The sequence below is a fragment of the Rattus rattus genome, chromosome 1, assembly GCF_011064425.1.
Source record: "Rattus rattus isolate New Zealand chromosome 1, Rrattus_CSIRO_v1, whole genome shotgun sequence".
NCBI classification, from domain to species: domain Eukaryota; kingdom Metazoa; phylum Chordata; class Mammalia; order Rodentia; family Muridae; genus Rattus; species Rattus rattus.
This window is the reverse complement of record NC_046154.1, coordinates 263,474,885-263,488,626: the sequence shown is the minus strand read 5'-3', so window position 1 is coordinate 263,488,626 and position 13,742 is coordinate 263,474,885. Positions and strand designations below refer to the sequence as shown.

The following is a 13,742-nucleotide window of genomic DNA, read 5'->3' as shown; positions in this document are numbered from 1 at the left end:
AGCATTACTTGACAGGAAAATAGGCTCGGTAGAAGTTAAATGTCCCCGGATGTTGGGTGTCAGCTAGGAAGTGCCCCAAAGCAAGACACAACAAGCACAACAAGGAGAGATCGCATCCCCTTTGCTAAACGCACATTATGAAGATCTGATTGCTGTGATAGTCAGCTGTAATGACAAATATATTTTAAAGGTAGGATGTGTATTGATCATCCTGGGCACTCGGGATTCTCCTTGTTGCTGGGACAACATACTCTGATACGAAGCAAGTATAAGGAGGAGAGGATTTGTTGGGTTTATAATTTCAGGTCAGTTTCGTCTCTGATGGAAGTCGGGCTAGGAATCCAAGCAGGGATTCTGCTTGCTGGCTCAGTGTCTGGGTCGCTCAACCGGCTTCCCCACACAGCCTAGGAATGGTACCACCCACGGTGGGATGGGTCCGCCCACTTCAATCCTCAATCAGGAAATTCCTTTACAGCCGTGGCCGAGGGCCAATCTCATTTGGGCATCCCCTCATTTGAGACTCCCTCAGATGGCTCTAGGTTGAGTCAAATTGGCAGCCGAAGATGAAAATAAGCCAGGCATGGTAATGCACACCTGATATCCCCAAACTGAAGCGGGAGAATCCCAGGCTAGCGAGATCCTGTCTCGAAAACCACTCCCAAAAGTAAAATGTTGAAAAAAGAAATTACACTATCCGCGCGTGCCGTTTTTCTGTCTGTCAACATTAATAGCTGAAAGTTGTAAGAATCATTTTTTCCCCCTCTGTTCTAGTTTGTGCCATTCAGGGATTATATTGACCGAAGTGGAAACCACATCCTGAGCATGGCTAGACTGGCCAAAGATGTCTTAGCTGAGATCCCGGAGCAGTTCCTCTCCTACATGAGAGCCAGAGGAATTAAGCCATCGCCTGCACCTCCGCCCTACACCCCTCCCACTCACGTGCTGCAGACGCAGATATGACCGCATCCTGATGCCGACGTCCCTCACACGCCAGTCAGAACTGCGAAGCCTGCTCTTTGATCCTGGTGCTCTGCTATGAACCAGGGAAGGGGACTTTCTCAGCGTGGTTTCAGCAGTACTGGGGAAAATGTGCTTTCTTGGATCCAAAATTAATTCTCTTCCTAAACCAAAACTGTAAATATGGTTGTTGCATGAGCAACCGGGGAAATAATGGTTTAAATGCTTGAAGCGATGTAGAGATGTCTTCTCTAATTTTTGAATATATTTTTTTTTGTTTTGTTCTCGACGGAATAGTCCATTTCCAATGTATTATTGGGAAAAAGCACAAGCTACGTTTTTAACACAAATGTTGTCCTTGACTGCTACATATATAGGCCGGCAGTCTCTGTGTCGATGTTTACATGTTACTACTTTTTAAATTTCAATACTTTTATAACTGTTCTTAAGACTAAGTTTTAAATATTGAATCCTTTGTCTTCTAAATTGCAATAGCTATAACCACAGGAGCAATATCTCTTTGAATGACTGTCTGGACACTCGCAGTATGAGTGAGGGAAGAGAAGGAGGTAGATCACTAAGGCAATCTCCTTCGCGATTAATACCCGTCATCAGTTTTGGCCAATAGCGGAAGTTTCGATTTATAAACAGATGAGGCCCTGTAATATGCATCTTTTCATGGCCTTTGGGTTTAAATTTAGACTGCGGTCAATTTGTCTTTCGCAATGCAAACTAGAAGCAACAAACAGGTAAACATCGTGAACTGTTAATGCACAGAATACACGTTGTATCAAAACCACCATCCTTACGATGCTATCATTTAATGAGTAAAACCAAGACTGTAACTCCAAACCACGTAGCAGGTATTTTGAACCTTGTCTTAAGTTGTATCCTGTCTAGATATTTTAATTCAAAGGGATACTGGCTCTCTCGCTCGGGATTTGCGTTCTCACCCTCCCACCTCGCCTCACGGGTTGCACAGGCTGAAGTCTCTTGTGAATCCTCAGTTCCACGTACATGACCCCGCGACTCAGCGCACAACACCATTTGTGAAATAAACTCACCCCTGTGGCCCGACCTGCCTGTGTGTGAAATAGCCCACCCCTCCGCCCTGATCTGCCTGCTCACAATCGATTCTAAATAGTTTTCAATGTACAGTTTTTATACGAACTACAGTTTTGTGAAGTCCTGTCTACATTTCTTTAGAACAAATGGCCTTAAATTCTCACAGAATTCCTGGAAATGATTGTGAATTGCCTTCAAAATACAGAAATGTGTATTCGTTGTTCTTTTCGTGTCAACGGTGTGACTGCTTTGTAACCTCTCTGCCTCCACCCTCTTTGCTACTTGGATTGGTCCTATTGTACGTGCTCTTGCCACAACTTGACCTACGGTGACTTTTATAAGCATGAAACTGTTTTACTGGAAAAAAAAAATGCATACTCCTCATAGCTAACAGGATCACAGTTCCGTAACTGTGATACGAACTGTCCATTTTTAAGTACCTATTAAAAGTCTTTAAAAGGATAGCTGTCTTCTGTGTATTTCCTGGGAGTGACGGAGTCTCCTAATTACCTTTGCTGATCTTAAACGTGTACGCTGGTCTATTTTATTAGCCAACACATTTCTTTTTTGTTTACCTTCATTCTTCAGTCCAAAAGACAACAGTCAGTACAATCACTATTTGTTCCTTCTGGTCAAACATCAAGACATCAACGTTATCTTCCTTGTACTGACGAGAGTATGCCCTCTTGTCTAAATGATAACGCACTCCCATAATGTGGGACTGGACTCCAGGGGTGAAATGACCTCTCTAATGCATCGTCCTCATGGCTGAGAAGAATAGTTGGGGAAAATATATAGCCTTGGGTCTCCATGTAAGATTGGAAAAGTCTCATCTCCTCATTGAGAATGAAGACCGAATGCATAATAGAACACCGTGATTCATTCAAAGCTGGGCTCAAGCTCTTGGCCCTTGTGAAACGTTTGCTGTAACCACCTAATGTTTTGAGTTGCTAGTAGGTGTGGGGCAGTGGGAAATCTGAGGAGCATGTTACACAGACTCAAACGCATGTCAACAGCTGCACAAACTGCACCTCAAGGCAATTTACACCTTAGACAGAGGCTGTGCTGAGAGAAGTGTCAGAACCGAACCATCAAACTGCGAGCCTTATATTATTTACCATTTTATCTGCACAATGAACTCTCGGGCCTCTGTTCCATTATTTTTACCATCCAGATGCACACGTTATGTGCCATCCATTTCTATTGCTTCCCAAAAGAGTATTAAACCTGTACAGACCTGTGCTTTTTCCTTACCCATCCAGTAGGTCCGCATTCCCAGTCATAGTGCTGTGCTCCATAATTAAGTTATATCATTGATATAACTACTTACTACAGCATCTTATTATCCTTTCCTTAGGGAATATGACTTGGATGGCAGGTACTTTGGGAGTGGGTGGTGCTCCCTGGAGGTAGGGTTCAGGATGCCTAGCTATCCTATGGAAGAGGTGTGTAAGCAGAAGCTAGGCTGACCCTCCAGACATGGGGCTGGAAGTCAAAAATGCCACATGTTCCTAGGATGTATGTTGGTCAAGGTGGCTCTCAGGCCACAGATAACCTGGCTATTGGGGTCCCTTCCTGACATGAGTTTCATGGGATGTCCTGTGTTTCTCGGACAGTACAGGTGGCAGACCGATGTCTCCAAAGCTTCCTGTGGGTGGTGTGCCTAGAAGGTCAATTGGTCCCTAGGTAGTGGGATGATAGGACGGCCGGTGAATAGGCAAGCAAGCGGACCGCCTCTGAGGGGTTGTATTTGGGTCTGGTTTGGGGAATCTCATTTGTAATTATATATAGTCATTGATATAACACAAGGAATTGCTTGCCTACCCTACACTTCCTCAACAGCACACCACCAATCCCCACAAGTCACCACGCACTTATTTCCTAGGCTTTGGAGACATTTTACATTTTACCATGAGAAATGGAACCTCATATAAAAATTCGTGTATTTAAATCTAAAGCAACAGCAACCAGGACTTCATGATTTTCTCATCAGGAAGCCGCTCGCTGATATAATTTCCATAAAGTGCGACTGCTGGGCATTCATAATGGATTTAGCTGAGTTTATTTCATATAGATAAGATTCACTGTTGAAGGCACACACAGCATTGACCTTATAACTCAGGAGGACAGGTGGAGGGGAAAAAAAGGTGCTTAGAACTGACTTAAAAATACTGACACCCCCTCTCCCTCCCCTCTCAAAACAAATGAGTTAGTAAATTAAAAGAATGCTTTAGTTGCGCTTACAAAAAGTCACCTTAATAACTCTTACTTCACAGAAGACAGCTTGGTGTTTGACTCTTCCTCGCTCTCCCAACATCCGGGTCCTCCACACCCAACCAAATCCATACCCTTTCTTGCCCTATCTCATTAGAAGACAAACGGGCATCTAAAAACAAAATAAAGGAGGAAAAATAATAATATAATAAAACCACACCTGGATAGGACAAAATAAACTAAAAAGGGGGTTGGGCACAAAAGCAAAGGCCTAAGTAACACATTTAGCCTCAGAGACTCACACATGTGCACACATAGAAACCCCATAAAAACACAGAACCAGAAACCCATGATGGATAAGCAAAATGCTCAGTGGTTTGCATACCCAGTTAAAGACCATCGGGTGGGGAAACTAGGTTTTCCTTTACAAGCAGTTATGAGTTGGAGAGAGCTTCTAGGTTAGGGGTTTGTGTCTACTTCCCCTCTCAGCATGGGGGAACTATGGCTTGGACCTTGGCAGGCCCTGTGCAAGCTGCCACAGTTTCTCTGAGTTTACATACGCATCAGTCCTGTTGTTCTAGAGAGCCGTGTTTCCTGGGTGTCCTTCGTCCTAATTGGCAGTTTTCTGCCTCCTCTTCCACATCAAATCCCTGACCCCTAGAAGCAGGCGATGGAGACATCCCGTTTAGAAATGAGTGTTCCAAGGACTTTTACTCTCTTTACTTTGTCCCCTGTGGCTCTCTGTATTTGTGCCCATATACTACAGGCGGAAGCCTCTTTGATGATGGCTGAACAAGACACAGATCTATGAGTATAGCTGAGTGTTGTTAGGAGTTATATTATTGCTACACTCCCTTAGCAGAACTGTAATATTTGGTTTCCTCGAAGGTCCATGGACTTTTGTGAAAACTGTATGGACTATATAGGTTCTTGGTTACCCGGCCAGTGTCAGACATGGGTTTCAACTTATGGACTGACTGGGCTTTAAATCCAAGAAGATAGTGTTTTGTTGCTCTCACAACTTCGGTGCCACTATTGGATTGGTATATCTGGCAGGCGGGTCACCATTATAAATGGGAGGTTTTGTTCCTTAGTTGGTGTTTACCTGTCTGTTCCGGTAAGATGCAGAGTACCCTACAGTGCCATGAAGACTAGTCTGTAGAGTTGAGGATCTAGGTGAGCATCAGCTTGACTTCTCCATGTTTAATAAGGTGCGAAGGAAGTGTCCCCAGCACTAGGGCCTTGCCAGCATTTTGTGCAGAGCAACCAATAGCTTTGGCTTTTAGCTTTTTTGGGTTCTGTGGGGTTTCTATAGGACCCTATTCACCAACAACTTTAGCTATCAGCCATTCCCGGCACTGAAGGTTTTATTTGGTGGTGAGAGGTAACTAATTGAGACTCTGTCTCCCCCATTATTTAATGGTTGCATTACAAGACGACTTTAAAGTTTCAAATCTTTAAAACACCTTTTAAATTTTAGTATATTCAAAGTAATAAACTTATTTACCTATCATTGCCAGTGATAAGAAGAGATAAATTCTATATTTGGGGTTTCACTTAGAGTTCTGTGTGGCCATGAGAAGACACAGAAAACATCACAGAAGAGTCTTCTTTTCCTTTGTTCAGAGACTGCATATACATCTTTAAAATTTTTTTATCAGTCAGCTCTTGAGGTCAGTCACCAAATGGAAGTCTTGAAAGACAAATAATTGTAAGTCATTTTAATTTTCATTCATTTTTTGTGAGGGAGGCCATTTGGTATTTCATATCAATGATTTTAAATATAAAGCTAAAGAATGACTTACATTTGGTGTCTTTAGAGATGGATCACGGGTTTCAGTAAGAGAGTGTGGCTTACCATGATGCCACGTATTAGTCATCAAAGACCTGGATTAACATCTCCATGGTCTAGAAATCTTATCCATCTGATGTTATATTTTCAAGGATCATTCAAGAATTCTCATGCTAGCCTCTCAAAGACGGATTTTGCATTCCTGAAGCATGACTCTTTTAAGAGCCAGATAGATGGAGTTACTGGATGAACTTGAGTACTTAGCTTTGAGATGCACCCTCTGAAGGGTTGTACAAGTAGAAAATCTCAACTTCTCATTTTTAAAAGCAGAGGTGTCACCATTTTTCTTTCATGTCCAAGCTCAAAGGACACAGGACAGAAGGGGAAAGGTCTTCAAGTTGATGTGCATGTGTCCTGTCTTCACAAAGATCACCACTGGACACACATTCCTGGTAATCTTGTGAATATTCATAAGGTGCTTTCTCTATATTCAAGGAGTGGTTTGAACAAAATTGACTGCTTAAAGCAAACAAGTCAAATTGGTGGATTATATATCTTTTCCATCCCAAATGATCTTCAAACCTTAAGTAGATCCTTTGTGTGAGGATTCATAGCTCTCACCTAGGATCTTGTACTTACCAGGCCTGTGATCCCTTTATCAAACTTTTACTTTGGTATTGAGTCCTGCTTGGCCATGGCAGGGACAGAATGACGTGGTTTCTGCCCCTAGAACAGAGCCAGCAGGGCATGGTCTTCCACAAGTGTTGATTGATGCTGTGGACATGAGGCTTGTTTGTTTAATAGTGTACATATTTTCATGTTCCTTCTTTGAGAAATGTCCTCTCTGTCAAGGTTAATGACTCTATGCTAACCAGAGACAGCAAAAGTCCTATAGGTGAGGGTATGGTTAATGTCTCAGCAAAATGGTAGAATGACCTTCAGGACAATCCTAAAGGCTGTGGGAAATAATCTGAAAACATGAGTTCAAAAATTATACTTTGTCAACTATGCTAAATGTGAGGATGCAATATAAATTGTATAAGGAGCTTCACAGATCTTAAGGAACAGCAGCAGCTGCACCTATGAGCCAGCTTGTCAGAAAGATCCTAAGGAATGAGATAAAGAGATTGAGGAAGAACAGGGCAAGACATCACACAGATAATTTATTTTTGTTTATGCTTACAAAGGCAGGCAGATTCCTGAGTTTGAGGGAGTTTAGGTCCAGGCCCAACTCTGGTAGGAATGGTAATTTTAGGGCAGGGTCTCACCCAGCTATGTTATTGTCTGTGTTTATGCTTGATGCCTCTTTATAAGAATCAAGAATGCTGATTCATGGGATAATCCAAAGGGAGCCTGAGGTAATGACTGAATTGATATGTAAATAAAAACATTTGGCTTTTGATTTTCAAGAGAAGAGTTATCCAAAGAGTTTTTAGAATAGCAAGAGAACACAATCAGAACACCGAGAGAGTCATCTGGGAAGCTGTCGAGCAGAACATAGGCTTGTTGAGGATTTGATGTTGAGTTGTTTCACTGCTCCCAGACACCCCTTCTCTCAGAACCCCTCTCCAAGCCAAGGTTGGTCCTTGGCACTTTGATAATAATTACATTGACTTCTTGCTTCCCTTGCATCTCAACCCCTCTCCTAAGATTCCTCTCATGACACCTGGAACAATCATTTTGTCACACCTGGCTCTTCTCCTCCTGCTTTTGTTGTCTATATCCCAGTTTCCTTCATGAAATCTATGAAAGAAAGAAGCAAGCAAGATTCACTCATCCATCTCTAGCACACAACACATGGCCCAGTTGTTAGCAGAGGACCAACTTGTCTGGCCTCAGTGGGAGAGGATGATCCTATGTTGTATCAGGAAGCATTTGTTAACCCCAAAGACCACCAAGGAGCTGATTCGGATGCAATCCCATTAGAGTCTTTTTATGACAAGCTCAAGCTTGGGCTCCCTGCCAACCCTGACACAGCAGGACAGGAAGACGGAGCCCAAGCTTAGTTTTAGGCAAGTATTTATAGAGGCAAGCAAACAAGCAAGGGAGGTTTCTAGCCTTCCACACATTTCGGCGGGGGTGGGGGGTGGCTTATGACCTTTAACATAATTGGCTGGTGCTGGGAGCCAAACCATAAACTTGTTAGGAAGTGAAGTGCCAGGGGCAGACTTGTAACCTGGGGGTGCAGATTTGTTAGAGAGTATTCTGGAAACCGTGTTATATGGATGGCTTGCTGAGGAGTAACCTAGAAACCAGTGCTAGGTGCTGGCTTGTTAGTTAACTTGAGTTCAACCTTAAGTCAGATTCTCTAAGATGGGGTTTGAACCCAAAAAATCTGGTCTCTCACCTAAAAAGACTTGATGCCCCAAGGAAGGGGGATTCCCCCCTAGGGGGAGCACCCTCTCAGAGAAGAAGGGGAAGGGGAATGGGGTGAAGAACTCTGGGAGGGGTACCCAGAAGTGGGCAACATTTGGGATGCAAACATATAAATAATCATTTTTTTAAAAATTAATTAAAAAGTGAACTGAATATAAAAGGCTAATTACTAGAACTGTTAGATTTATTTACTTTTTATCACAAAGTGAGCCGTTATTCAGAGTCTTCAGACTGAGAGAGAAGATCTATAAACTCTGACTAGATGTCTAAGGTCTAAAAAGTTTGCTAATTGGGAGGGAACACATGTTTAGTACTATCAACCTAGCCAACTACTCATGGGTGGGAGGATCATAGACCCTAGAAGAGAAACTACTGCTGCCTTTTCCTAAGCTGATATCATTTCTAACTACATACTAAAAACTTACTTTTATACCTGCAGATAAGTATAGTTTTTACCCCTTATTTAAGAAGCTTCCTTTTTAAATCGGAGATCATTACAGAGATCTGCAAGTGGTCAAGATACAAAGAGTAAGCGATCGTCACGGGTCAACGCCAATCAATACGTCTGTAACATCTGTAATGCAAGGCCTATGCCTAAGGCTCAGAGGAACATCTCAGAAGAGAGAGGGAAAAGAAAGACCGTGAGGGCCAGAGAACCAGGATGCCTGCTGTGAGACAGTGTCTTCTAGACAGTACTAGAAATCTACACCCATGGAGCCTCAACAATGTGGTTGCGTAAACAAGACCTGCTTAATGACAATACCAGTTGACATGCCAGCCCGGATGAGGACAATTTAAGACATTGTGCCTTGATGAAGAGATGTGCGTAGCCATTAGACGCTGAGAGAGGGCTACGTAAGCCCAACTGGTGAGCCCTACATACAAACAAAACTAAATTTCTCAGTAGGCTATATACGAATATACATATATAGCTATTATAAAAAGGTTATTAATTTGTGAGGGAGTACAGGGCCATCGGAGGGGTTAGAGGGGTTGAAACGATGTAAACACAGAACATACATATAAAATTCTAAGAATAAATATCTAGTTAGAGTTTCTATGGCCGCGACAAAACACCATGTCCGAAAAGCAAGTTGGAGAGGAAAGGATTTATTTGGCTTGCACGTCCACATCCATAGTCCATCACTGGAAGCAGTCCGCACCGGAACTCAGCAGGGCTGGAACCTGATGCAGGCGCTGATGCAGAGGCTATGGGGTGTGGGAAGGGCTGCTTATGGGCTTGCTTTTCTCCGCTTGCTCTCTTAGAGCACACAGGACACAAGCCCAGGGATGGCACCAACCACTGTGAGCTGCCCCTGTCCCCACTGGTCACTGAGTGAGTCTTACAGCTGAAGGCATTTCCTCAACCCCTCTGATGACTCTAACTTGGGCCAATCTGACACACAAAACCAGCTGTGAAGCAATCCCATTTTCCAAAAGGGAAGGAGAGAACATCAGGACTACTTTTAACAGCAGCCATCATCCTCTCTAGGCCTCACGCCAGGTTAATGGAGGGCGAAAGGTAAGGAAAGGGTTAGGCCTTCCCTTACCAACACCTGACATGCTTTGAGAGCTTCCCATTCAAGCTGACGGTAGGCAAATTTGTTCTGTTAAAATGGAACGAAATGAATTAAAGATCAACAGCGACAAATTTAAATCAGCCCCACTGCTCGCTTTTTCCAATTTTAATTCCTTTGCTCGTGTTCTCTGGGAGACATTGGCAGTAAAGTGGTCAAAAGCTAGGCAGAGAGCGGGACGGGAAGAGTTCTGGAAGCTTTGACACGATCTGAAGGCTGTGTGGACCTAGGTTAGCAGAGACTCGGCCAAGGCCTTTACCAGACGCCGACTTATTCTGTCTCGTCTTTGCCGGAAATTCTCGTGGACAAAATGCTAAATAAACAGCAACACAAAACACGCAGGGATGGAGACGTGAGAGGCTGCGCTCAACGAAAACCCAGACCCTTGCTTAAAACTGAAAATCGCAAGATTTTATGGTGCAAAGCAGAGAGACATTAAATTCTCAGCTCTCTGCTTCATTTCTGTCTACCTGACGTGTGGCGGCTGTGTAGATGGGGCAGACGCATGCCTTCCCTGGTGCGTCTGCACCACAATGTGTGGGAGGGTGATGAAAAGTGGACCCAGTAAGCAAGACATAGGAACCTGAGGAAACGAAGGCCCTTTAACACCTATTTCCTATGTTTCTTGATTTTTCCATCCTGGGGGAAATATGTGTGACCTCTACAGGGTGTGGGCCACAGTTCTGAGGCTTAAAACTTTACAGATGTATTTATAACAGGATGCGGTCACTCTTATATTCCACTGTGTCAGAGTGTGTTATTTTTAATGTGTTCTTGCATCCTTTGCTTAGCAACAAGGCTGAGGTAGTTAATGCCTGTGGATTTAACTGTGGTGTAGAGGACTTTGGGTATTAAATACACTGACATTTTAGCTCAGCGTTCCACCCACCCACATGCTATTGAAGACTAAATCCCATTAAACTTTCTGAGAGAGGACAAATAAATATTCTAAATCCCGCCCACATCCCGAGTCACGTGATCAGTCTCTCCTAAGCAGCAAAATAATCGGGACCGTTAGTACTTAATCGCTTGGGGAAAGCTACTTCACACAGAACCCCCCACACTGTGACTTTTTCAATGCTCCAAGTCGAATACTTCCACGAAACATAGCTTTCTCGCCACTCACTTGCTCTTTCTCATAAATCTGAATAGAAATATTTTCCAGCCTTTTCTGGGACAGCTGATGTGGTTTTTGCACTGGGTGGTTTTGATGCTGAGAATCAATGTAGAAGAAGGGCTCGCTGACAGAAAGCCAGCTTTCTCTAGGATGTGTCTCATTGGCGGTAATTTGCCAGATACTTCTACCTTCCTTGATAGACATGGCCAGGTAAACAAAGGCTCTTTTATTCCTCTAATATTAAGTCTCACGTCCTTCCATAAATGTATCTGTGTGGTTTGGCTTCTGTCAGCATGACATCCAGCTAGGTACGTGTGGGATAAATTTATCTTAATAGATAAATTGCCACCATAAGATTGGCCCATGGGGAAGTCTGTTGCACCATTTTATTCATTACTGATTAGTTTGGGAGGACCTCGCCAGTGCCTCGGCATGCCCTGAAGTATATAAAAGAGCAGGCTGAGCAGGCCACAAGGAGCAAGCCCGTAAGCAGCATCCCTTCATAGCCTTAGCATCCTCTCCTGCCTTCAGGTTCCTTCATGACTTTCTTCCCCAACTTCCCTTCATGGTGGATCGTTGCATACAAATACGTAAGGTGAAACAAACCCTTTCTTCTTCAGTTTGATTTTGGGGATGGTGATATTTACACAAACAATCTTCATATCTTATTTATATATGCAAGTTACAGGATAATGACCAAAAGTCACCAAAGCAAGCAATTTAAAATCAGATAGCAAATCAAGCCAAGCTGGAGACTCTGCTCAGGCTGTTGACTGCACGTTGTAGCTTCAGGCTTCAGGCTCAGAATCAAGATGAAGGAACAAAGTCAAGTGAAAGGTCGTGCCAGGTGTGCACAGCTGGGCAGGGGGCAGCTCTGGGTCTATTAATGGCTGGATAGATCCAAGTGGGTGAATGAGAAAAAAGAGTGGTCATGATGGCAGATGTCACTTCTAGGGTCCTCATCAGCAGGGACTACAAGCCAAACTAAAGTCCCTGGGAGAGTCAGGATTTCTCAGCCTGACGGTCCTTTGATGTCCTCACTAGATGGTCATAAGGACATGTGGGGTCATCCCCTTTGTATTTCCATGGGGTCCAGATGAAAGGGTCACATCCTTTAATGTGACTATTGTGCCCTCAACGTCTTCCTCCTGATCTTCCTCATATGATTTAATCAACTCCTTGGCTTTCAGTTAACCCCAACAAATGTATTGGGAGGCAGGCTTTTAACTCCCAGGAATAAGTCATTCATCGGTCTGCGCTGGATAGGTGGTGCTACATCGTTCATATGTCAATCCAGGGGCAGAGCCACTCTTTGGCTCAAAATGGAGCCAAAGACCCTTGCAAAACACAGTCTCTCTGGGCAAGGCACAGTCTGAAAAGCCATATTTAACCTGGGGAAAAGCACCACTCTGTCTCTTTTAGGTACAAAACTGGGTGGACTGTGAACTCCTGCTTCTCCAGACACAACCACAGCTAGCACCGTGCTTGGGTTCAACATGCCCCATTCTGAAAGAACTCAGTAAACTTGCTGCCAAATTTATGTTCTCGACATAAGGGTTGGCAATCTTTATTAATGGTAGAAGTATGCCTAAGTCATCAGAGTTTGCCAAATCAAGTACAAACTTGATTAAATTTTACTTCCAAATACACAGTGCTTAATAAAGAACCTTGAACATTATGAGGTCTCTTGCTAAGATTAACACTTAGCTGAAGAGTCTATGATTTTGCTTGCTAAGTCTGATACCCTTATCTTTGTACAATAAAACTTATGTCTTTGTCCAAAAAAGTTGACGTAATTACTAATATAATAAGGTAATGTCTACCATCTCAGTAATGTCTACCCATCTCAACAAGTTCTGAAATTCATCAAATCACTCATTTTGTCTCTTTACTTGACATTGTTATTATTAGTATTTTAATTGCTATGATTATGAATCTATTAACCTATTCATCATCTGTTGCCTTTCTATATTGACATTATAGTTATATACTTAATTTATTAAATTTTAATACATGTAATACTTCTTAGGCAATGCCAAGATCACAGACGATATTAGAAGAACATTATGTTGTGTTGAGCTGTATTTCAAGTCTGTGTATATGTCAAGCTCCTTAAGATAGAGTTCTTATTTTTGTGAAATTAATACTAATTCACCATACACCCACAGTTTATTATTTATATTATTCTACATTAGTTCCTGTATTTTTTTCCATCTGTGATTTTTTTTTTTGCATTTAAAGCTTTTTCCTTCTTTCCTCCTTTGCTACTTCCCCCCTCCATCCTTCCCTTCTTTCCTTATGAAGAGTCTACTGGTAAGAAGTTCAATGTTGTACCACCCTCCACCATCTTTGAGACAGGGTCTGGCTGTGGCATTCCAGGATGGTCACCTGCACGAAAAGATCCTCCTACTTCACCCTGCCAAGGACTGGGATTGCAAACGTGTTTCATACATGGCTCTGCGTGTGCTTTTTCAAGGATAATTGCTCCGTGCAAATGCTTTAAGTTAGCATTTATTCTCTCTCTCTCTCTCTCTCTCTCTCAGTTCCTCCTCTTTATTTCGACTTGATGGGCCTGATAACCATCACACAACTCCTGAGTGTGTTTGTGAAGATGCTACTAGGAAACGTTTAAAAGAGCAAGGCT

General features: G+C 42.9%; 1 protein-coding gene across 1 annotated transcript in view; it reads left to right on the top strand.

The window, feature by feature from the left end:
• Positions 1-2,484, top strand: part of Cpne8 (copine 8) — a 176,396-nt gene extending 173,912 nt beyond the window's left edge. Inside the window, exon 20 of the mRNA XM_032885320.1 lies at positions 772-2,484. Coding sequence (XP_032741211.1) covers positions 772-960 — 189 coding nt within the window. The 3' untranslated portion in view covers positions 961-2,484. The remainder of the gene's footprint in view (positions 1-771) is intronic.
• The last annotated feature ends 11,258 nt before the right edge of the window (positions 2,485-13,742 follow it).